Source organism: Diceros bicornis, chromosome 6, assembly GCF_020826845.1.
Source record: "Diceros bicornis minor isolate mBicDic1 chromosome 6, mDicBic1.mat.cur, whole genome shotgun sequence".
In the NCBI taxonomy this organism is placed as follows: domain Eukaryota; kingdom Metazoa; phylum Chordata; class Mammalia; order Perissodactyla; family Rhinocerotidae; genus Diceros; species Diceros bicornis.
In genome coordinates this window covers 54,318,726-54,344,447 of record NC_080745.1, presented here as the reverse complement: position 1 = coordinate 54,344,447, position 25,722 = coordinate 54,318,726, and the positions used below count along the sequence as shown (strand labels likewise).

General features: G+C 35.7%; 1 protein-coding gene across 2 annotated transcripts in view; it reads left to right on the top strand.

Annotated features, from left to right (window-relative positions):
- The window catches only part of RNLS (renalase, FAD dependent amine oxidase), a 264,997-nt gene that overhangs the window by 179,143 nt on the left and 60,132 nt on the right, over positions 1-25,722 (top strand). For both annotated transcript variants that reach the window (XM_058543463.1, XM_058543462.1), the window contains exon 5: positions 21,643-21,816. In XM_058543463.1, the coding sequence (XP_058399446.1) occupies positions 21,643-21,816 (174 nt within the window). The remainder of the gene's footprint in view (positions 1-21,642; positions 21,817-25,722) is intronic.

The window sequence follows — 25,722 nt, the reverse complement described above, 5'->3', positions numbered from 1 at the left end:
TTCCCAGCAGCCTCTGCACCAGGCTCCCACAGAGGGTGCACGGGTGGCAGAATCGCTCACATAGGGTTTCCCTTCTCTGCCCTTTGCTTGGCAGAGACAGAGAAGGTAGGGTCAACCTTTTCCTTGAAGCCTTTGCAGTTAGAGAGTTGGAAACACATTAGACTCTTTTGAATCCTGAGTCTTATTGGCTGTGCAGGGTCAGAGATTTCTTACTAAATTCTGTCATGTCTAGGCTGTCAGATTTATTTAATAAAAATACCTGACGCCCAATTACTTTTGAATTTCAGATAAACGATTAAATCATTAATTAATATTAATTAATATTTAGTTAGTGTAAGTATGCTTCATGCAATATTTGGAATATACTTATACTAAAAAAAAAATGCACTGTTTATTATTTTATCTGGTAACTCTAGTAAGGGCCTTTCATTTTTTTCCTTCCTTATAGTCTCCCTACCCTCCAACACCCAATCAATTAGTTGGGTTTTGTTTGTTTGTTTGGGGTTTTTTACATTGGTTTGTTTTGTTGTTGTTCAGTTTTGCCTTGCTTTGTCTTTTAAGCTTTGGGTCAATTTAGAAAGGCTACAGGCCAAGAGAAATGAACTAGCTTTTACTGAGCTCATTCTTATGGCAAGCCTTGTATTAGGTATCTTGATGCTTTTTTTACAAAATCCTAACATCATTCCTGTATGGTAGGCTATTTATAATCCACATTTTACAAAAGATGATACTGAGGATCAGAGAGGTTAAGTGACTTGACCAAGGTCACACAGCTAGCAAGTAGCAAAGCTGAGAACAAGCCAGGTGGTATGACCGCAACTGGCGGTTGAGATGTACTCAACTACTTTAGTACATCTGCATTAGTCATTTAAATGTAATGTTTAATTTTTGCATGTTTATAATGTATTAGGTTCTTTTTCTTAACAAACCTTAACCAAATAGCACAGATTCTGTAATAAATGAAAATATAATTGCCAGATGAATTGGGAACTATTATCTATCAACTCCTTCTAAATAATAAACTGTTTTATTGATCTCTTTCTTGTTATTGGACCTCCAGCCCATTTCTGACTGTTCTCCACTGGAGCTATTCTAAGTGCTTTCCTTGTATTAATTAATTTAATGCTTAAATTGACTCTGATATAGATGGTACTGTAGTTATAATCCCCGTTTTACAGATGAGGAAATAGGTTTAGAGAGGTTAAGTAACTTCCTCAAGGTCACAAAGCCCAGGCTTTGCAGCCAGGAACACCAGATTTAGATCATGGTTCATTCACTTACCAGTGTGCGACCTTAGGAAAGGCTCTGAACTTCAATTTCTGCACACCATAAATTGAAAATAGTACTGCCTCTCCCACAAGAGAAAAGCTTTTTACATAGTAAGCACTCAACAAACATGAGCTTATAAAATGATTTTGAGAATTATCTTTACTCAGCATTTGTGACAATAAGAGACATAAGAGAATATTCTAGGTCAGGGATTGGCAACATTTTCTGTAAAGAGCTCAAAAGTAAATATCTAGGCTTTGCAGGCCAGAGGAAATATCAAGAATATTATGTAGGCAGTTACATAACCAGAAAGAGAACAAATTTCCACAAATCTCTATTGACAAAATCGAAAATTTAATAATAATAATAAATGAGTACAATTTTCTGTAATATAGGTCTACTAATGAGAAGAATGGAATTCTTTTATTGTGGAGGAGGGATAACATTTCACTTAATTGGAGTTCAAAGTTAGTGTTTCCTGTCATCAGAATTGATTGCACATGTCCATCTGTTAATGTTGATTCATAATGAGATTTTACATATTTAATCTTTGAAAATGTCTTTTCATACAGATAGGTACTGCCAAATAGTAATATCTGTTGATGAGCATATGATTTTAATTGAGCACATTCATTGCTTGGAAGGCACTTAAAGAATTCTGTTAGATTCTTCTCCTGATATTTGCCTTTCAGCATGTCATTAAATTAATTACTTCCAATTGAAGGGTAGGTCTAAGCTCCTCAATTGCACAGTTAAATGGATTTTGAAATATGGAAATTCCATTCGCACTTGCATCAAGGTCCAAAAAAACACTGCTGGAACTGTAGTTTGAGCTCAGAAAATATATCTGGTGCACATTTGTCTGGAAATGGAGGCCTTGCTTCTTGTTTTAACTTTTGACGGCACAGAAAATGTATAAAGCAGTTTGACATTACATGTGATTCAAACAACATTAATTGTCGTTGAAATGATTTTCCCACAGTGTAAGTTTCACACTTAAGTGCTGCGTTGCCTTGTAATTTTAAGTTGTGTTCGTTAAGAAACGTTATCAATTCTGCAACAAAAGCTCATTTCTACATCCATTCAGTGTTTGATTATAGTTGTTGATGGAAGCACATATCATTCACAAAAATTTCTACCTTGGCTCTCAAAAAAAATCACAATAAAATATTACCACTGCTTAGCAGTTGATCTGCTATGTGACAGAGAAATGGGATATTCAGATTCTATTCTGATAAATACTTAGAGAACTGAAGATGGTTAAGTCTGCAAAAGTAAATGAAGCTCACCATTAACACTGTTTCAATTACACATGATAGATTTAAATGTTTTCCACAAAGCACCTGCTGGTGAATATTACAATGACTATTACATAGGCTTAAAATGCCTTACATTTTCCCAAGCTTTGGAAATTTGTATAACTAAGCCTTTTTTCCTGCTTAAAAGCAGATATTTTTACCACCGTCATTTGGAACACGTCTTAGAAGATTCCCCTTCAGGTTGTACTGAATTAGTATTCTCTCAATTTCTTAAAAAATATTCTTGCCTATAGTTTTATAATGCAGACTGTTCATAGAGGCTAATTCTTCAGTCACTTCAAAGGCAGGATTGACTCCTCAAATAAGTAACAACTGAGCAATATCAGTAACATCTGTCAATTCATCAAGAGCCAAGGAAAACCACTCACAATCATTTGCCTTGTTTTTTAATTGACTATTGATGTTGCTCTCAGTATTCTGAACTCTTCAAACAACTGTTCTCACCGAAGAGCCAATAGTCTCAAACCAGTTTATTTTCTCTGCACACAATTTCTTCAACTGCTGCAATCAAAAAAAAATTAATTTACTCACCATCAGCAAATGGCTTTCGTTGCTTAGGAAACAAATGAAACCCTCAGAAACTTACTTTGTTTGCAGCCTCATTTTCACTTTTTATGTTTGTGAAAAAATTTTGCTGTGATGAGATATTCCATTTAAAATTTTTTATTTTTGTGACCATTGCTTTTGTGTGAGTTGTGATGAGTGGTTAAATCCAGTAGTGCCTATGTATATTGTACTTTTTGAGCGTAGCCATAGTGTCATTCCACAATAAACACAATGCTTTGCCATCCAATTTGATAACAAAATCATCCACACTTACTGTTCATGCCATTTGAAGTCCACTTTTCTCTTCTTGTTTTGGCATGATGAGTATGCCATGAGTGGTAATTAAGAAACAATGATAAAAGATGTCACAGTAGAGCATGGTACTTGAAACACAGTCAAATTATAACTGCCTCGGTGTGGTTTGCAGCGCACCTAGCAGCACTGCAAATTGATGGGTAACATATATGGTCAATGTCACAACCACTCTGCTCTGCCTTTGTAGTAGGAAAGCAGCCATAGACTATACATAAACAAATGTGCGTGGCTTGTTCCAATAAACGTTTATTTGCGGATACTGACATTTGCATGTCATATAATTTTCATGAGTCACAAAATGTTATTCTTCTTTTGATTTTTTTCAATAATTTAAAAATTTAAAAACCATTCTCAGCTGGAAGGCCATACCTTCCATCTAGTATCAGATATGGGCCATGGGATGTAGTGTACTAGTCCCCATTCTAGGTTACTAAATATTAAAGTTGATATAAAAACTTTGATGAAAATTTTCTTAAAATAGGTGATACATGATCTGCATTTTAAAAGAGGCTCTGTTAGACATATGTTAATGTCTGTGTTTTATCACAGAAAGTTAGCATAAATATTAAGAACAAGGGCTTTGAAATTGTTCATTTGGGGCTGAGTCTTGCTCTGCCATTTGCTACTTGAGCGAGGTACTTAATATACTTATTTGTTCTTCATCTGCGTAAATGGAGTGGATAATTAGAATTCTCACTGAAGTCATAAATAAGACAAAGAGACCAGTATCATCACTACTACTTAACATAGTAGAGACTTGGCTCCTCAAAATGTGGTGTGCATCACCTGGCAGCTTGTTAAAATAAGAATCAGCACTTTAACTAGATCCTTAGATAATATACCAGCACTCTAAAGTTTGAGAAGCACTGGTGTAAGGAGATGCTAGCTAATGCAATCATGCAAAGAAAATGAATTGAAGGTATACATTTTGGAAAGGAAGAGGTAATCCTATCATTATTTGTAAATGACAGGATGGTCATGTACAATATAAGGGAATCAACTGAAAACCTATTACGACTAATAAAGAAATAACAGAAAAAAAAGCTGAATACATGAAATATAAAACATGTTTGGATATATAGGTATAAATACACATAAACAATTCAATAATTTTATTATACTATGGCAATAACCAATTATAAAATATAATTTTTTAATAATATTTTCTTAATAATATTAAGAAAAAAGTCTATCCACAAGAGTAACAGAAACAATAAACTACCTAGGAATAAATCTAATAAGAATTGTACATTCATGGATGAAGAAAACTCTAAAACTTTAATGAAGGACCTGAAAGATGACCTGGATAAATAGGGAAATAAACCATATTCATGTACAAGAAGACTCAATATAATAAATATGTCAGTTGGCTCCACATTAATCTATAAAGTCAAAGCAGTTTTCTCAAGACACTTGGCAAGTTGATTCTGAAATTCATCTGAAAAATGAAATGTTTAAAATTTGGCAAGAAATTTGGAGTGGGGGGCGACAAGGCCAGGTTACTTGCTCTCTAGATATCAAGACATACCAAAAAGCTATAGAAGTTATAATAAAATGGCGTTTTTGTAGAAATGGTGAAATTGATCAACGGGTCAGAATAGGGTCCAGAAATAGACGTATGTTTAAAAATTTAGTTGATATGAGGCATTTCAAATCAGTGGAGAAAGAATGGATTATTTAAATAAATAGTATAAAGACAACTGACTGTCCATTTAAAAAGAGTTCAAGTTCCCCTACCCCATACGATATAAAATAATAAAGAGTTGATCATAAATAAAGGTATAAAAGTACTGGAAGAAAATATAGGATATTTTTTATAATCTTCAATTGGGAAAGCCTTTCCTTAAAAAAGAATTAAAAGATCTGACTACATAAAATTCAAACTTTTCTATCCCCTAACAAGCAACTGGTTGACTATATTTACAATATATGTAACAAATGTAGCATTATATGCAGAATATCTGAGCAAGACAAAAACAACCCAACAGTCAAATGGGCAAAATTTATGAATAGGCAATACACAGAAGACATACAAATGGTTAACAAACCTATGAAAAGATGATCAACCTCCCTGGTTGTTGCAGTTTTCTATTGCAGTCTGACAAACCACCCCAAAATTTAGTGACAAAACAACCATCGTATTACGTCAAGAACTCTGCAGGTCAGAAATTTGGACAGGTTACAATCAGGACAGCTTGTCTCTGCTCCACAATGTCTGGGATCTCAGCTGGAAAGACTCAAAAGCTGGGGGGTGACTCAACAGCTGGGGGCTGATATCTTCCTAAGTCATCTTCGCTCCTAGGTATGTGGGTTGATGCTGATGTAGACGGGAGCTGTCACCCGGAAACCTATGTTGCCTCTCAAGTGGGCTGAGATTCTTCATAACATGGTGGCTGGGTTCCAAGAATGAGTGTCCCAAGAGAACCAGGCATAAATTGTATCATCTTTTATGACCTGTCTCAAAAGTCATATAGTCTCAGTTCTGCCTTAGTCACAAACTCACTGAGATTCAGGGGAAGAGGATATAAATCCTACCTCTTGATAGAAGGGATGTAAGAAGAGAATGTAGGATGGGGGATAATGTTGCAGCCATTTGGACAAAACCCATCTGCCACACTGGTTATCAAGAAAATGCAAATCAAATAACTCAAGACCCTTTATCACACATCAGATTGATAATTCTTCCCAGTTTCATTCATTCTTTGGGAGAAAGAGTGGGAGGGGGAATAAAAAGGAAGATAAGAAAAACAAAAACATTGGACTAAATTTTAGCACTGTGTTTTTCCCTAGTTTAAAATAAAATCCTTGGTCTGGGAAGAATTTCTTTTTGCTCATAATGTTATTAAAAACTGGCCATTTTTTCAGAATATGAAAAAATTATTTTGCACACTCTGCTTAAATAGCAATACATTTTTACATTTAAGTAAACAAAAGCAAAGAAATTCCTTGCCTTTAATTTAACTCATTCTTCAACATTAGAGCGTACACTCTATGGAACATAAAATTGCATTTTTTCCCCTGTAGTTTATAGCTGTCTTCTACTGGGAGTTGAGTGAATAAGTTTAGATGTGAATAACAAAAATGGTTTCTCTGTATGTGTGTATGTGTGTGTGTGTGAGAGAGAGAGAGAAAGAGAGCAGAGAGAAACAGAGAGAATACACCTTATCTTGTATTTGAGCTTTTTAAAGAATATTTTTAAATTATATTCAAGGAAGTAACAAGCTCAAGTGTAGCTAATTTTGTCTGATTATAATAAGCCATACAAATATTATTTTGTTCCAAGAGAATTCTCCTGTAAAAGAATTAGTTAAATTTAATAAATGATTTGTAATTAATAGGTTGATATTTCTGGTGAAGTTTACAGTGTTACACTGTTTTTTATATGTTAAGTGTATTAGCATATAGGATAGTATTTTTACCAAAACTATTAGAATAAAGAAAATTTTTTCCAAGCAGAAGATAAGTTTTATGTTCTTTACCAAAGCCATCTGGGTTCTTTTAATATTATAAATTTGAATGTATGATTTTATGTTTATTTACTGTACTTGTGATATTTATATAATGTTAATTGTATAGTTAACTACACAGTATGTAGCAGAAGATTTGCATATATTTCACACAACTAGATTGCTGTATATACTGTTATGTAAATTTATAATCTCATCCTGATTTTGGTACCTGCCACCATAGAAATAAAGGCAGGGGATTCAGGGACTAGCAAAGAACAATGAAGAATGCACAATTTTTCCAGCCATGCTGGAGTAATAATTGGAGTGCTTTCCCCATAACATCATCTTTTTGACACCCACAAGAGAATAATAGATTATTCTTTTGCAATTGCTAATAAAATACAAACACCAAGTTAGCAAATTAAAAAGCTAAATCTCTCACAGTGACACTGACTCATCTATATTGCATATGAGAAATAAATATTTTATTTGCTGCATCATTCAATTCAATTTCTCAATATCATTATTTGAAATAGAAGTGAATTAATTTTTTTATGGGCTGCCTATTCTGATTTTCTCCTTTTGCACCGTGTTCCTGAATCTTTATGCAAGAGGACAAGCTAACATAGTTCCCACTCCAGGCAGCTCTCAGTTTATAAACTCTGTTGGTAATCTGGTTGTTTCATATTAGGAATGTGTATTCCCACGGAACCAATGTTCTAATCGCTATCTTAGTCTTGCCCACGAAAGCTTATTTATCATTAATAAAATAGAAATACTGTCCATTTGCTCAAATAAAATAGAGAACAATGCAGTCGTTCTATTTATATTGGACACTGGTTATTGAGAAAAGCCAGATGAGGAGGTAGATGGAGTCTTTTCTGAGATTCTAAAGGGGACTTCAGGAAACTTTTACAAGTTATGGTCCTTTATTACTTCTAATTTCACTACAAAATGTGTAGCTTTCCTTGTCCCTGCATCACCAACTGTTAAAGCCATTTTCAATTTGTTTTGGGGGCAAGGAGTTATTCTGTTCTGTTTGTGGTTGTGGCCTGTGTCTTGTTCATAAATACAATAAAAGAGAAGGCAATTGTTGAGCTAAGAAAAGGTCTTCCTGTGACAACAGGACAGTTTGGGTGAGGAGGATGGTGAATGGGGAGAAGGTGATTTAGGTTTGTAGTGGAGGAAAGGAGGTGGCAAGAGTAAGCCATCAGGTGTCCATCTGACCAGGACAGCTGTTTGCTGCCTAAGCCTGGAGGTGAGGGCAAGGTGAGTAGGGTGGAAGCTTGGAAAGAGGATCTACAATTGAATTCTCATGTACATGGGATATTCGTAACCTAGGGTGAAACCGGGTATGTCTAAAAAGATTTCAGCAGGTAACCCAGTAATTTTACTCTAAATTTCCTTGTAATCAATGAGACTAGCTCCATTTTAATGTCTCTAAGCAGACACAGGTGTGGAGAAAGTTTGATCTTTGGAATTTGCTCTTTAAATAATGCAGTGACAAGATCCCATTTGTCATCCCGTCATGGAGATCATGCCCTAGCAGATGTACACATTTACCTGCAAATAAAGAGTAAACAGGTGTGTGAAGTGGGTGTGTTGGGGCAAGAAAGCAAAGGAGGAATTTATGTGTCTGACTACAAATGGTAGAATCGTGTATCTGGAGTATGTCATAAGAAGGAAGAAGACTACCTACTATGTTCCAGGCTATAGAGGTGCTTTGGTTAATTGCATTAGAGTTAAATTATATACTGACTGTGATTAATAACAGATACCTAGTAAAGGTAGATACCTGGTAAAAGAAAATTTAATAGAATAGACTTTTTGATAAAATGGTATTTAGCTGAAGTTAAGTTACACATCAGAAGCAAACACCTTGAGGCTATAAAATTGGCTATAAAAATCATGTGTTTCCAGAGATTAACTCGGAAAAATTCTTATTTTCTTCCTTGCTTGCTCCTACTTCTGAATCTCCTCTTAACAATTGTACCTTCCTATACTAGTTAAGGCTGTCTTGTTCATCCCTTTTCCTGAAACAGCAACAACAATAATTGTTATTATTATTTTCTATTTGCCTCTATTTTGTGCTAAGTATTTTATATATATATATATACATTTTTACAATATTTAGAATATAAAATTTCTAATCTTCTAATCTTCGTAACAACCCTTAAGCTAGGTTATACCACTACTTAAGAGATGAGGAAACTGAAGCTTCTCAGTGAATGGGGTGAAGTGAAGTGAAATGCATATATTACAGTATATTGTTATATACTTATTTATGCACAGAAAGATTTTTTCTGGGGCTCAGAAATGCAAGTGTTCACTTAAAGATAACCTCTGTCGTCAAATCTTTCAGGTTAAACATTTGCAGTGATGTAAAGATCAGATGAGAAATAGGGAGAAATGATTGAAACCTGGCAGTAAAAATTTACAGTTCAATAGCATGAGTAAAATGAAAACAAAACAAAGATAACAAAGAAAAATGAACAATATTTTACTAAAGTACAAACCAGTATATTAATAAAAGAAACTTTAAAAGCATTGCAAAGAAAAGGTAAGCTGATCTGATCAAAAAAAATTGTGCTTTTCATCAAATTGAGATTTTTGTTAGTTATGGGAGTATGATGATTTTAAAATAAGTAAAATGCTGTAGGCTTCCACTAAATGAAGTCTGGTGCCACTTACAGTTTTTTTCCCAAGTCCAGTTTATTTGCTTTGGCGTTAACTAAGCATTGTGGGGAGTTGTTATTATATAAACAGAGAAGAAGCTAGCGGATTTGCAAAGTACTAGATGAACATATTTCTGAGTGTCCTAGAGCTTACACCACCAGATTCTGACATTTTGCCTCAATACTACAGATTCCAGGTCCTTGCAAACATTGCTTTCTGATTTCTAAAACTATAAAAGTTTTGAATTAGAATATTAATTCTCTGAGTCATTCCCTCAGTTTAAAGTAACTCTAGCCATAAAAAATATATATACATCTGTATAAAAATATGAGGTGACATGTAATAAAGTTTTTATTATTATGAATTTTGGAATGACTATATTGCTTATGAATGGCATGGCCATTAAGTAATTAAATGGATAGGCTGGGAAGAGTGGCTGTAAACTACGTATGATATTCTGTGACATTTTGTATAATAGCACACACAAGGCTTTATTTTCATATTCTTTCTCATCTGAAACTCAGCACTTTTCCTACAAAAAGAATAATGTCGTAATAGTCTAAAAGTTTAGAATGCATGGAAATAAGCCTAGCATTTTTCAACTTTATTATTGTGGTTTCCAGACTTACTGTATATGTGTTGCAAAGAGAACAGGAAAGCCAACTATATTTCTATTCTGAAATCTAAAAAGAAAGTCTCCAAGGATAAAATTGATAATAACCAGGGTAAAATTATTTTATGTCTCAGTCGCAAATCTGTCCGAGATTCTGTTAAGTGTTTTATTAAGAGGTATTTTATAATGACTGATATAGTGCTGGATGCATAGTAGACCTACAGTAAACAATGCTTGAGTTAAATAATCCCACATCCTTCCAAAAAGCAGCTCCTACATTAAAAAATGTTTATTTTTCTAATCCCATGGTTAGAACTAGTTGCTATAGAAACAACTGACTATCATTTTAGTTTCACAGGACCTCCATCCAGATAAAGAGAAGAGTGGGTAGTGAGTTTGTAAAGCAGCAGAGACTTAATGTGATTGGGAGAAAGTCAAAAGGCTTTACGAAAAGCCAGATACAGCCACATCTAGATAGCTAAATACTCTTTTTCAAAGGCCGCTGGGAGAGTGGCAAAAAGGCAGTAGAAGCAGAGACCGGGGAGAAAACATTGTCTTTTTTCCTTGACAAATTGTTTTTGATTACGGAGATGGGGAAACAGCAGGGATTAGAAATCTCTCCTGGATTGCTGGGAGAAGGGAGGGGACCTGATTCATCACAAATACTGGTAACAGCACTAACAGTTTGGGCCTTCACGGTACTGCAAAGACATTTTAGCATGAAATCTGCCCCCAGTGTGGCAGGAGTGCCTGTTTAATCACAGAAGCCTAAGAACTTGCTCCTAAAATAACACCTTGTTTATTGTTATCCTTACTGGAAACAAAATAAGATAAAGTCATAATTAGTTAAGTATTATTATATTTTAGAAACTTTAGATGTCTTTATGTTCTTTTCTTCCTTTTTAATGCCACTTAATGCATTGATTGTTAGGGTCCCTCAAAGTTTGGGAAACATTAGGATAAACATCTTTTAGTAGATATGAACTTAATTGCCCTAACATGCCTATGCTTTTTAATGTGTCCTGATGACTTCTAAATAGCAGCTATGCATAGCAACTAGGTGGAATGTACCTGTTAAAGTTTGTATTCAGGCAGTGATTAGCATTCTCCCTAAACACATGAGTGTAAAACCAGCTTAATCCTAAATTTTTATCAAAATATTTTTGTCAAGTAACCAGAAGACAATACAGAGAAACCTATTTCTTTGGCACTTTTTATTTTTATACAATCCTGGGATAGGATTAGGATTAAGAAAATGTAATGCCAGTATATTAGAATAATGATGACCGGAAATATGATTTTTCTTTCCTCTTGAAAGACAAATCGTTGAACATTCAGCATTCTAAATTAGATAGCTAAAGAACTCCGCAATTTATGTTAATTTTTAAGAAATAGTTATCAGAAATGCTTTTGACATCTTTCATATTCCCTACTTTTCAAAGAAAAATTTTGTGTTTTTACCCTCTGCTCTGAAAAGTGAAGTGTATCCAGTATACTTTACTAGCCAAAGAGATGTCTTTGATTTAGTAATATCCTGATATGCTTGAATGTTAGAATGTCACCCCTAAAGGCTTTTTAAAAACTTTTCCTAAAGCATGATATACACATAGACAAGTCAAGAACTATGGTGTTGGGTTTTTACAATACACTTATTATGTGCCAGGCATCGTGCTAGGCACTTACTATTATCTCATTTAATTTTCTTCACAATTCTTTAAGGCTAGCACTATAATTATTCTCATTTTACAGGAAAACAGATGCCTCAAGGGATTAAACAACATGAGCAAGGTCGCACAGATAACTGTCAGAACCAGAATTCAAACCCAAAGTTTTCTGACTCCAGAGACTCCTCTCAGGATGAAAGAAGTATTTCCCCAGGGAAATCCCACATAGCTGTAACTGCTGAAGTCTGTCACCAATAAACTCCAGATTTATTGCTTGCCAAAACGATTTTTGAAACTGCACTTCCGGGCTTAATGACTTCTATACCTGTAGAGTCCAAGTGAACATTCAATTTAATCCAGGTGAAATAAAATGAGACTGATTCTGTGATTCTTTTACAAAAAAGGAATGACTTATGGATGGTAAAAGTTCAAACTCTATACTGGTCTGCTAGGAGAACGCTTTATAGAGAATGGGTCTTTCGGCACTGCTTCTACAGCCACTTTGAGTAACGAAGAACCAGCTATTCTGGCTAAAACACTACTGGCTTCATGCACTCACAGAACTAGATGGTCTAATGTTGGGAGTTGAATCAGTGCGGAAAATTTCTTGACAGTCCTGGAATTCAACATAAGAGATAAAAAGCAATAATAAGTAAATTAAGAGCAGCCATTCTCCCCGGATGCAGAGCTAAAATAGTTATAATACAAATTGACTTTCTAACTTCAACTGTCCCTGAGCTGAAATTCTTTACATGTAGTGGCAAATATGGAAATTAGAAATCCTCTATAATCGGCTATAAACAACAAAACTTCTAGAAAGAGGTTAAGGCTTTGAGCACCAACTGTCAATGTGAGCAGCATGTACCATTGACTACAATATTGATAATGAATACCAAATTAGCACTAAAAGGTGTTTGTTTTACCATAAACATTGAAGTATTTGTTGTTATGCCAAAAAAAGTCAGTATCAGATTAAGAGAAATAGAGTTCAAAGCAGTACAGCTCTTCCTTGACTTACGATGGGGTTATGTCCCAATAAACCCATCATATATTGAAAATATCAAGTCGAAAATGCATTTAATGCACCTAACCTACCAACATCATGGCTTAGCCTAGCCTACGTTAAATGTGCTCAGAACATGTACATTTGGGCAAAATCACCTAACACAAAGCCTGCTTTATACTAAAGTGTTGAGGATCTCCTGTAATTTATTGAATACTGTACTGAAAGTGACAAACAGAATCGTTGTCTGGGTAAAGAATTGTTGTAAGTGTATTGGTTGTTCATGCTCATGATCGCGTGGCTGACTGGGAGCTGTGGCTCCCTGCTGCTCCCCAGCATCACAAGAGTATCATACTGTATATCACTAGCCTGGGAAAGATCAAAATTCAAAATTCAAAGTATGATTTCTACTGAACAGGCATCTCTCTCATACCGTCTTGTAAATTCAAAAAGTCATAAATCGAACCATCGTTGAGTTGGGGACTGTCTGTACTTTGTTTACCTATGAAAACATGGACCTTCATAAATCACAAAATATTCTCACTCAGAATACTCCTGGGCCCAAGTATTTGGTTTTAAGAGGTTGATCTCTACCACTCCATAAGAGTAGAATATATAATGCTCTGCTTCAGAGTGCTTTCTTAGAAGAAGCTGGAAGAAAATATAGTTAAATATTGTTTCAGTCAGAGTCCCAGCAAGAAATAGATTATATTCAAAAGGGGTTTAACTGAGAGAATATTTTTTTTATGGAGGTAACATTGGTTTATAACATTATATAAATTTCAGGTGTCTATCATTCTATTTTGATTTCTGTGTAGACTATATCATATTCACCAACCAAAAACTAATTACTATCCATCACCACACACATGTGCCCTGTCACCCTTTTCACCCTCCCCCCTCCTCCCTTCCCCTCTGGTAACCACCAATCTAAACTCTATATCTATGTGTCTGTTTCTTCTTCTTGTTGTTGTTTTTATCTTCCACTTATGAGTGAAATCATAAGTATTTGACTTGCTCCATCTGACTTATTTTGTTTTGCATAATACCCTCAAGGTCCATCCATATTGTTGCAAATGGCAAGATTTCATCTTTTTTATGGCTGAGTAGTATTCTATTGTGTATATATACCACATTTTCTTTATCCATGCATCTGTTGATGGGCACTTAGATTGTTTCAAAGTCTTAGCTATTGTGAATAATGCTACAATGAACATAGGAGTGCAAATATCTTTTCTCATTCATGTTTTTGTGTTCTTTGAATAAATACCCAGAGGTGGAGGAGCTGGATCATATGTTAGTTCAATTCTTAATTTTTTGGGTAGTCTCTGTACTGTTTACCACAGTGACTATATGAGTTTACATTCCCACCAGCAGTGTATGAGTGTTCCCTTTTCTCCACATCCTCTCCAATACTTGTTATTTCTTGTTTTGTTATGCTGTTTTGATTACTATAGCTTTACAGTATATTTTGAAATCAGGGAGTGTGATACCTCCAGCTTTGTTCTTTCTTCTCATGATCCCTTTGGCTGTTTGAGGTCTTTTGTTGTTCCACATAAAATTTAGGATTTTTCTGTGAAAAATGTTGTTGTGACTTTGATAGGGATTGCATTGAATCTATAGATTGCTTTAGGAAGTATAGACATTTTAAATATGTTAATTCTTCCAGTCTGAAAGAATTTAATGAAAGGGCATTTACAGAGTGGTGGGTTAAGGCAACCAGCAAAGGATATTGTGGCACCTAGGGAGGGTAACAGCAGGAAGCCATTACTACTCCTAGGCCTAAATGGGTGAGGGAAGAAAACAAGGGGTCTGATGCCCATGAGAGTTGGAACCATAGAAGAATAACTGCGTGAAAGGAACTTTAATTTCAGAAGAGCCCAGCATTGCCAGCCCCTGGATGGCAAAGCAGGAAGGAGCAGAAGGAATCAATATTCTAGCATCTGTCTCCTTCCACCCTGCAGTATTTTGTGTATGCCTCTCATTGGTCAAAACCTTCCAGAAACCAGAGCTCACAGGAATTCAGCCTATAGAGGGGGCAGCCATCCTGAGCACAGAGCAAAACAGAGAAGGGCACGAGGTGGACGTGGGGGAGCAAGAAGAACCAGCACAAATCAAATTTTGGTATCTAAGCATTTAAACAGGAAAGAAAGAAAGGAAGGAAGGAAGAAAGAAAGACAGAGGCGGCGGGGTGGAGGGAGCGATGGGGTGGGGGAAAGGGAGAGAGACAGAGAGAGAGAGAAAGGGAAAATAAAGAAAAGAAACCAATTGATAGATTATCTACATAAATATTGTAATATCATATACAATAATAAAAAGTAAACAGCACATAGAAAAAATTTTATAACATAAGGAATGTAATAGAACAATTAGCAAAAGAACATGAACAGATTGTTTCCAAAAGAGAAAATACATATGGGCTAGTAGACAGAAAGAATGAAGAATGTTTAGTCTCATCAGTAGTTAAAGAAATTTATATTTAACCCAAAATGAGATCTATTTTTCCTATTGTATTATCAACAAGAAAAGATAATACTTAATATGGGCAAGGATACAGTGAAATGAATCTTTCATACACTATTAGTGGAAATGTAAATTGGTGCAGTCTTACTGAAAATCAACAGTCATTCCATGTACAATATTCTGTCTTAAGGAAATAATTAGAAACATAGGTAAAGATCTATGTGCAAATATGTGCATAACAGCTTTAATCATAACACACAAAAAAGGAAACAAATGTCCCACATTAATGGAATGGTTAAGCAAATTGCACAATATCCATTCCGTCAAATTTTATGGGGACATTAAAAATTACATTTAGAGTGAAGTTTTTTGTCATATGCTAAGCAAAAATACAGTATATAAAGTTGTATATACAATATGATCACAGCCATGTTTAAAGAAAAAATTTAGAAAAATACTAAAGGAAAAATGTCAAAATGTTAATAGTTGTTTCTCTGGATAATGAGAATATAGTGATTATTTTCCCTTTTGCCTCGTTATGCCTTTGTATATATACTTTCCAAATATTCTAAAATGAGGATGTATTCATTAATATTTATTGAATGCCCACATTGCACCAGTCATTGGTCTGGGACCTGGACACACAAAATTCATGAGGCATAGTCCTTGCCTCAAGTTGCTTACAATTTAGCATCTTATTTTTGTACTGTAACCTTGAAAATTAGAGAATAAAGCTGTTATTTATTTAACTAGAGTGGGTGAGGAACAGTAGTATTCTCATCCATTCCTCATTTGATCTCTTTCCCTCACATCACCTTGCCAAGCCAACAGGAATCCTGGCTGCTTTATCTTCAAAATATATTCAAAAACCTACAAAAGGTAAATCAATACAGCTTTCAGAAAAAAAATAAATAAATAAGAATATATCTTCAAGGCCTTGGAGTAGGTAAAGAATTTTTAAAGAGGATGTAAGCAGCTAACTATAAGTGAAAAAAATGGTACATTGTACTAAATTAATTAAATTAAAACTCTGTTCATCAAATCATGTGATTAAGAGAGTAAAAAGGCAGGCCACTGAGAAGAAAGTTTTTACAGTTCCTGTAGAAGACGTATTCAGAATATATGAAGAACTCCTACATGGCAATAAGAAAAAGGAAGAGAACCCAAAGGAAAAATGAGCAAAGATTTGAATAGGCAATCACAAAAAGATATCCAAATAAACATGGAAAGATTTCCAAATATTAGTCATCATGGAATGCAAGTTAAAACCACAATGTGACACCACTGCACCCCAAATTAAATGACAAAGATGTGGCACAACTGAACTTTCATACACCCCTGGTGGGAGTACAAATTGGTACAATCACTTTAGAAAACCATTTGGTAATATTTACTAAAACTGAATATAAGGAAACCCCATGATCCAGAAATTCCAGTACTAGGTATATAGCCAAGAGAAACACATACATATGTTCTTCACATTACATTTGTAATCACCAAAAACTGCAAACAATCCAAATGTCCATCAATGGTAGAATGGAAAAATAGCGTAGTATATACTTATACTAGTATAGTATATACATATTGTAGTATATACAATACTACCCCTCAATGAGAATTAACTACAACTGCATGTAACAACATTTATAAATATCACAAGCATAATTTGAGTGAAAGAAGCCAGACACGAAGAGTACATACTGCATTGTTCTATTTATGTGAAGTTCAAAAACAGCTAAGCTAATCTATGTTGTGAGAATTACCGATTACCCTTGGCAGGGAGTGCCTGACAAGGGAGTGGTGGAGAGAAGGTAGCTTCTGGGGTTCTAGTAATGTTTTGTTTCTTAATCTGGCTGCTGATTATACTGGTGTGCTCACTTTATGAAAATTCGTCAAGGCGTACTTTTCTGTATGTGTGCTAAACTTCAATTAAAATTTACATTATGTAAATATATAAATTTTTATAGATGGATGTGTGTGTATATGACATACATATATACACATAAACGCACACACACATATATATAAAATAATGTAAATGTATTTATTTATGCACACATATATATACACATACACACACACATACACACACACACACACACATGCACACATATATCCATCCAAAATGTAATCACTCCTGAGCTTCTCTACTGCTATCTCCAATCCAGGTCTATTGCAATAGCTGGTTACCCCAGTTCTTCTCTTGCATCCCTACACTCTTCACCTATAATCAGAATGATAATTTTTACAACAGAAGCCAGGTCATATCTGTCCTTGGCTCACAACCTGTAGTAACTTCCCATGTTAATCAGAATAAAATCCTCAGAGGAGACCTATACCCCTGACAGCCTGCATAAAATAGCCTCACTACCCACACCTGTCACCTTTATCCCTGCACCCTGCTATATTTTTCTTTATGGTTCTTATCAGCAATCGGCATACCATTTACTTGGTTGTTTATTTATAATTGGTCTCTCCACCACTAGTATGTAAGCTACATGAGAGCAGGGACTTAATCTTTCTGCCTTATATCCCTAACATCTAGAATAGTACCTGGCATAAAGTAGGCAATGAATGAATGGATGAGATCATCACCAAAAACATAGAAAACAGGCAGAATATGTATGTTTAGCCTTCTTTTATCGGTTGGGAAACTAAAAGAATGAAATTACATTAGGAAACAAAAAAATGAAATTACTTTCTTGATGTTATTCGGGAGTACAGCCCAGGTCTTCTGTTTCTCTCTCCCGCTCCCCCACTCTCTCTTTGTCCCTCTGTCCTTCACCTGTGCCCTACCCACACATGCACACGTACATGCACACACAGGCATAGGCACAAGGAGAATGGAATAAGAACAGTTCTCCTTGTTGAAGAAAGTATGAACGTAAACTACCCTGTTCAATGCAATTTATAGCCGCTTTACTCACATCGTAGTCATAAAATATATTCTATATGCAGACAGTCCCCGACTTAAGGATGGTTTGACTTATAATTTTTCAACTTTACAATGGTGCAAAAGTTATACGTGTTCAGTAGAAACCATACTTTGAATTTTGATCTTTTTCCAGGGTAGCAATATGTGGTACGATACTCTTGTGATGCTGTGCAGTGGCAGGGAGCCACAGCTCCCAGTCAGCCACGTGATCACAAAGGTGAACAACCAATACACTTAGAACCATTCTGTACCCATACAACAATTCTGTTTGTCACTTTCAGTACAGTATTCAATAAATTACATGAGATATTCAACACTTTATTATAAAATAGGCTTTGCGTTAGGTGATTTTGCCCAACTGTAGGCTAATGTAAGTGTTCTGAGCACATTTAATGTAGGCTAGGCTAAGCTATTATGTTTGGTAGGTTAGGTGTATTAAATGCATTTTCGACTTAAAATATTTTCAACTTAGGACGGGTTTATTGGGACGTAACCCCATGGTAAATCAACGAAGAGCTGTATATGTGTGTATAATTACTGAGATTTTATAATCCTAGTGGTTCAGAATTAAATGAGGATGACATCCAGGTAAAGATTAATTATATTCATTATAGGTATTTTTATACGAGCCTTGTTTTGTTGATATATGACCCTTTTGAATACATGATATCGTAAAGAACCTACCATTTTTCTTGCCAAAAATATATATATTGGGGACCTAGGGCTGCTTACATCAGTATTTTGCATAAGAAAAATTCTCAAACAAAATAAGACCATTTTGTTAGGTCCTGCAACAATCAAAAACTTTTCAGAAGATGAATTTTTTGTTAGTGAATATGTCTAGAAATTGAGATTGTTTCAGTCAGAAGTCTTACCTCCCTATTCTCAGGATGAAATGTGGAGTCCTGGAGCAAGCAAAGGTGTTTAAGCTTAATTTCTCATTCTATATAGATATCAATTACCTTTTCAAAGGGCCACCCAGTGGGATTTACAGCTTGGCAGCTTGTCTCAAAACTAACTAAATGTGCAAATGTGTGGGGGGGAGAGAGGAAGATAAAAGGTCCAGTTTGGTTGTCAACCTAGTTGACCTTTTGGTTTTGGTTAAAAAAAAAAAGAGAGTTTTGGGCCCTATTAGTCACTAAATAGCTGACTATGAAATTTTGTTGGTTTGTTTTTTAGTTGAAAAAATGGGAAACTTCGTGATAAGACCCAGAGTACACAATACATGCTCAATTGCTAGTATTAGCCTCCTTCACCTCCTCCCTCTCAGAAAGCAGTAAACGTAGCATGCAGCCATAACTTATTTTTTTTGAGGAAGATCAGCCCTGAGCTAACATCCATGCCAATCCTCCTCTTTTTGCTGAGGAAGACCGGCCCTGAGCTAACATCTACTACCAGTCCTCCTCCTTTTTCTCCCCAAACCCCCAGTAGATAGTTGCATGTCATAGTTGCACATCCTTCTAGTTGCTGTATGTGGGATACTGCCTCAGCATGGCTGGACAAGCGGCGTGTTGGTGCGCGCCCGGGATCCTGAACCCAGGCCGCCAGTAGCAGAGCGCGCGCACTTAACTGCTAAGCCACGGGGCCGGCCCCGCCATAACTTTAAAAGTAGATTAAATAGTAAAATGAAGCCCAAGATACACTGAGTGTAACGAGGCCAGTGTCAGAAGATCATTTCTTCATCAAGTAGTTAAATCTTTTAATAAGGCAGAAAAGGATGGTTAAAGGGAGTGATGCCTTTTACTTCTGAGTGCGAAATAACTGTTAATGTCAGAGGAGAAAGCAATGTTCATTTTGAAGCTCAGACTTACAGATTAGGAAGGGCAAGTATGGAGTAATGAGGGTGTATGAATGACTCCAGTGTGGGAATTCTGGCTTTATCTTGACTGCATGACTTGGAAACTGTTTAACCTAGGGCAAGTTACTTAACCTCTCTGAATCTCAGCTTCCTAGGGATGTAAAATGAGGATGGTAAAAACATCTATCTTGCAGGGCTTTTCTGAAGATTAGATGAGGTCTTAGTTCTAAAATTCTTTTTTAGCCAGGAATATGCTATGATAATGTATAGGATTAGTACTGTGATTAAATAATTCATTGTATACCCTTCTTGCCTTCTCTCTACCTCCTAAAACCACTTCTCTAAGGTTTAGCTAAAGTTTCCTCCCATCCTTGAGGTCTGCCTATCCTTACTGCTTTAGATTAGGATATTTTTCACTAATTAAATAGAATTTTTCATTTGTTCCATTTCTGAACTGGCCTGCCTAGGCCTTCAGAATAAAACTATGGCCTTCTCTGAAACTCAAATTATTCATGCTGTACATATATAAACAGGCAGCTCCCTGAGACCTTTAAGAGTAGGAAGATTGGAGATGGAGATTAAAAAGTAAGGGAAATCTCTTCCTTCTCTATCCCATGGGATAGAACATTGTCCCATTTTCCTAAATATTTTCTTCTCTATAATAGAAAAAGTGACTATTTAATGAACACTTATCATATGCCAAGCACTGTGCTATGCATTATTTCATGTAATCCTCACAGCAGACTAATGCACTCTGTACTATTATTGCCACGTATAGATAAGAGGATTATAATTAGAATAATTAAATAGCCTGACCAATGTCACATACCTGGTACATGGCAGAGACAGGATTTGAACTCCTACCTGCCTAATTCCTTTCCCAATCTTTTTCCATTTGTTGATTGATTATTTACCTCCTACATTTTAACTAACTTTGTGTGTCTGTGTTTGCCTTTCTATCCGTTTATACTTTCATCCTTGGTATGCCTGTCATGAGTAGGGTAGAGACCTATAAGAAAGATGACTAAAATGTGGTCCCTGTGCTTAAGAAACTATTTTAATCTTCTGACAGAAAGATGACAGGCAAACAAATCACTATATGACATGGAAGAATTTAAGAGGTCCATAAGGGATGGAGCATCAGTCTCCTACCCTGTAGCATGGGAGTAATATTCTACCTTATATGGCGGTTGTTAAGATAGGGTAAAATACTGCTGTCAAGTAGTTGTAGAAGACCCTGACTCGTAGTAAGTGTTCAGTATATGGAGCCTATAATGTTGCCAGACAGTCCCAGGATAATAACTAGGATACAAAGCTAGAAAAGCAACTTGGCACCAGATTTTTGAGAACCTTGAATGCCAGCCTAAAGAGTTTGAATCTTCAGCTCGGTAAAAACAATTATGCCAAGATCAATAATAGTTCTGAAAAGAAATTAGAGCTGATGCTATTTTACATTACCTTTCAAAATTCATCATAAGTGAGATGGAGTTGGTGGAAATAGTTGGAACTAGTTTAAAGGAGTTTTGTATTTGATGTACTGAAAGGAAAGATGATATTTTCAAGTTTGATGCCCTGTACTTTTTCTTTCACAGTAATTAGTGAATGCCAAAGGCAGCAACTGGAGTCTGTGAGCTACTCTGCTCGCTATGCTCTGGGCCTCTTTTATGAAGCTGGCACGAAGATTGATGTCCCTTGGGCTGGGCAGTACATCACCAGTAATCCCTGCATACGCTTCATCTCCATTGATAATAAGAAACGCAATATAGGTCAGTACCCCCATTATTTCCCTTAAATACAGTAACAATGGTGGGTGTAGATCATGAAAAGTGCTGTTTAATTGAGTGTTGCCATTCTGAACAGAGCAAGCATTTAACTCCAAGCCACAGGGGATAAAATTTAATGTCACATTTGGCCAATAATAAAATACACAGTGAAACCAGCAAAGGTTTTCAGAAAATCATTCGCCACATGGTTTGTATTACTGAGTTTATGAAAATGGTGTCAGAAGGTTTAAGATTTCAAAATGGCCCAAGTTCTATTGCTTTAATATGGATCCATATATATGCAAATGTCTCTCTCATCATTTATTTCTTGGTAGAGTTTGTTTTTTGTCTGGTTTGTTTTATTTTTAAAATTTGATAAGTGCTGCTCTTTCCACTTCCCAGGCTAGAAATAAAAAGTGAATTTTACTATGTTATGAAAATCCATCACTTCAATATAATTTTATTTATTTAATTTTCATCTGTAAGACTACATAAAATTGCTTTGTATACACTGTAACTAAAATGATAGGTAAAATGTTTCATAAAAGCTTTACTAAAATGGGATAAAATCTACACTCCACCCTTTTTGTTGAAGATAGTTATAAAATTAGATTTGAATTGCAAGAATAAATAGGCATAAAGGTAAAAACTGTATTCTGTTTTGTAGGATTGTGGTGATCCTCGAGATACTGCTTTTCATGGAATGAACTGTAATGATCTAAATTGACTAAAGTCTTGAAAGGAATCGTCACTGCAATTTGTTATGGTGTTTTATGGTGTAGTGATGGTTTCATCAAGCCATTAGTTAGAAGTCTTGCTTGATAAAATCACCAACTAACGTCTCTTGGCTTGCCAGAACTTTATAATGATAGAACTGGGCTGGAGTATGGTTTTTATATCAGAGTACATGATCTTAGAAAAATGTTTCTTTTATAACTTAAAACTCCCTAAGGGCTAGACTGTTTATGTTAACATGATACCACATATATGTACAATCAGCAGTTCATGAAATGCCCTGTAACAGCAATGGACTAACCATTTTTAACTCTACAACTGCTTTTTTCTGAAAAAAGGAAAATTGCCCTTGATCTTCTCATGTTATGTGTCATGAATTAGATATTATCCTTTGTGTATTGCTTCATAAGTTATGATACCTGTTAGGGTGTATTCAGTAATATATAATATAAAAACGAATTTAAACTTGTTTAAACAACATGATGACATTTGTTAGGTTATCTGCTATGGACTGAATTGTATCCCCCCAAAATCCATATGTTGAAGCCCTAACACCCAATGTAATTATATTTAGAGGTAGGGCCTTTAGGAGATAATTAAGGTCATAAGGGTGGGATCCTAATCCAATAGGTTTGGTGGCCTTATAAAATGAGAAAGAGAGCTCTCTATCCTCATGCACACACCGAGGAAAGGCCATGTGAAGATAATGAGAAGGCGGGCTGTCTGCAAGTCAGGAAGAGAGTCATCACCAGAAACCAAATCAGTTGGCACCTTGATCTTGGACTTCCCAGCCTCTGGAACTGAGAGAAATAAATTTCTGTTGTTCAAGCTGCCCAGTCTATGGTATTTTGTTATGGCAGCCCAAGCTGACTAATACATTATCTAAGAGGAAGAAGTTGGGGAGACTTGGGATTGGTTGATTCGGAAACTGAGCAATATCTTCACGGACCTACGGTTTATCCTTCTCTGCTCTCTTCCACTCTTGATGTTGACATCCTCAGAGGACTGGTAGCAAGACGGCAATTGGAGATACATCTAGACCCAAAAACGTGCTTGGGAAGAAGAAGGACTGTTACTCTCTCTGTCGCTTTCTAAGAAGCAAGGAAATCTTTCCAGAAACCCTTCAACAAACTTCATCTTGTATCTCATAGGTCAGAATTGATTTACTCAATCCACATGAAACCAGTCAATGGCGAGGGGGCGTGGCACAACAGTGATGAGCCTAGACAAATCAAGATCTACTCCTGGAACTGTATTAGGATCTTCCTTTTAGTCATATGAGGGGTAGATACCAGAATAAAATAGGGTTTTGTTAGGAAGAAAGAAGGGAGTAGTGGATGCTCAGTTGGCAACAAATAATGCCCATTATCTTCAAGTAGAGCCAAATCTTATGTGGGAGGTAAAGTTCAAAACTTAGCACATAAGAGAAGAATTGTGTATATTCAAAATTTTCTTTGAAAAATTCCTTAAAACTACATGACATTTTGGAGAGTGACATAACTTTCAATTCACTATACCCATTTTTCCAACATTCAATAGATTTCAGTTTCTTTGGGTGATGCCAGATAAAATAGTTGGTTTGCATTTGTAGGACAGTGATATTTTCTACTATGAATGGCACACAGGAAAGAAATAGCAGTCATATCTCCTAACAGATTAAATCACCTGTACAAATGGAGTGGAATAGTGGGGAAAAGCACCCACACTACAATGCAGTAGCAATTTATAAAATCAGTGTTATACAGATTTGAAAGAATGCAACATAAAAATATTAATAAAGTCTCACATGATTGGCAGCACTTGAAATAATAGAAATACAAAAAAAAAATTTATATTAACAATTGCAGAATTTTGAAGCTGGAAGGCCAGGTCAATTGGAAACTATGTTTTTGCTACAGCCTGTGGTGGTGCCACTTCAGAGAGCAAAGAAATACCTGCCTTCTTTTGTCAGTTTTATGGAAAATTAATTTTGGATTATGCAAGTTTTAAATTATGGGAGGCCTCCAGTAATAGCATTCCCTAACATAAAATCTAACTGCCTTGCATTTAAACTATTTTTTCTCACAATCTGGGGCCAGAGTGCTAAGTGTGTCTAGTTGCATTCACATAATATAAATGTCCACATAATGTAACTCCACTGTATTTTATTGATATTGATATTTAACTAGACCAGTAAGAGTTGTCTCTTTATGTTACTAACAGTACCCCACACCCAGTCTTTGTGTGGGGTGTTTGACTGAATCAAGAATTAATACTATAATACACAGACTCAACTAATAAAGGGGAACATTTGTGTTCTGTCAAGGTAGGGCTGCAACAAGATAGACGAAAGGTGACAGGGTTGAGTCCACAAAATACAGTCTGTTGTTAAGTCTTGAAGAGAGCCAAAGGATAAAGGATTGGTAACCCAAACCAGACAAAGGTCAAGCACTAATCATTTGTCAGATGTCAGGAATAGGCAGTACATGCAGAACACCACAACCAGAACCAAAGTCTCCTTAGGCAGATGGACAAAATTCCAAGATGTGCTAGACTCAACTTCAAGTACTGATAGTTATGAGTATGACCCAATATACTTAGGTTTGTGTTTCCCAAATGTGTTCAATGGAACACCAGTTTCTTGAGATGCTCTTTGGGAAGGGGCTCTGTCATAAAATAACTTTGCAAAATGCTACCAAGTTTACCCCTATTTTGGAGAGTCTCAGGGCATATTATCCTATTAAAAGACATTCCTAGACACCTTCTCACTTCATTTAATATAGAATTTCCCCAATGTCCCTGACCATAGAATATTATATTTAGGCACCAAACCTACCTATATCCCACAGAAATGGTTCCCCAGGACACACTTGAGAAACCCTGACTTGATGTCACCTTTTGTGCTTCACACCTGAGCAGGAATTATAGGCCATATGAGATGGGTGGGAAAGTCTGGTCCTGAAGGCACCACTAGGGAGAAACCTGAGATTTTTTAGAGATGGAAGAAGACTGGATGCAGATGAACTCAACACTTGGCAGGGTTAGAATTGGAGAAAATTTAGGCTGAAATAAGGTCTTTATCATTAACATGGATAATTTTTTTAATTATCAATAAGATTGGCACAGTGGGAACAATTTGGACTTTAAAAGACTTAGATTCAAATTCTGACTCTGGAGCATGCGGGTGAATGTGAT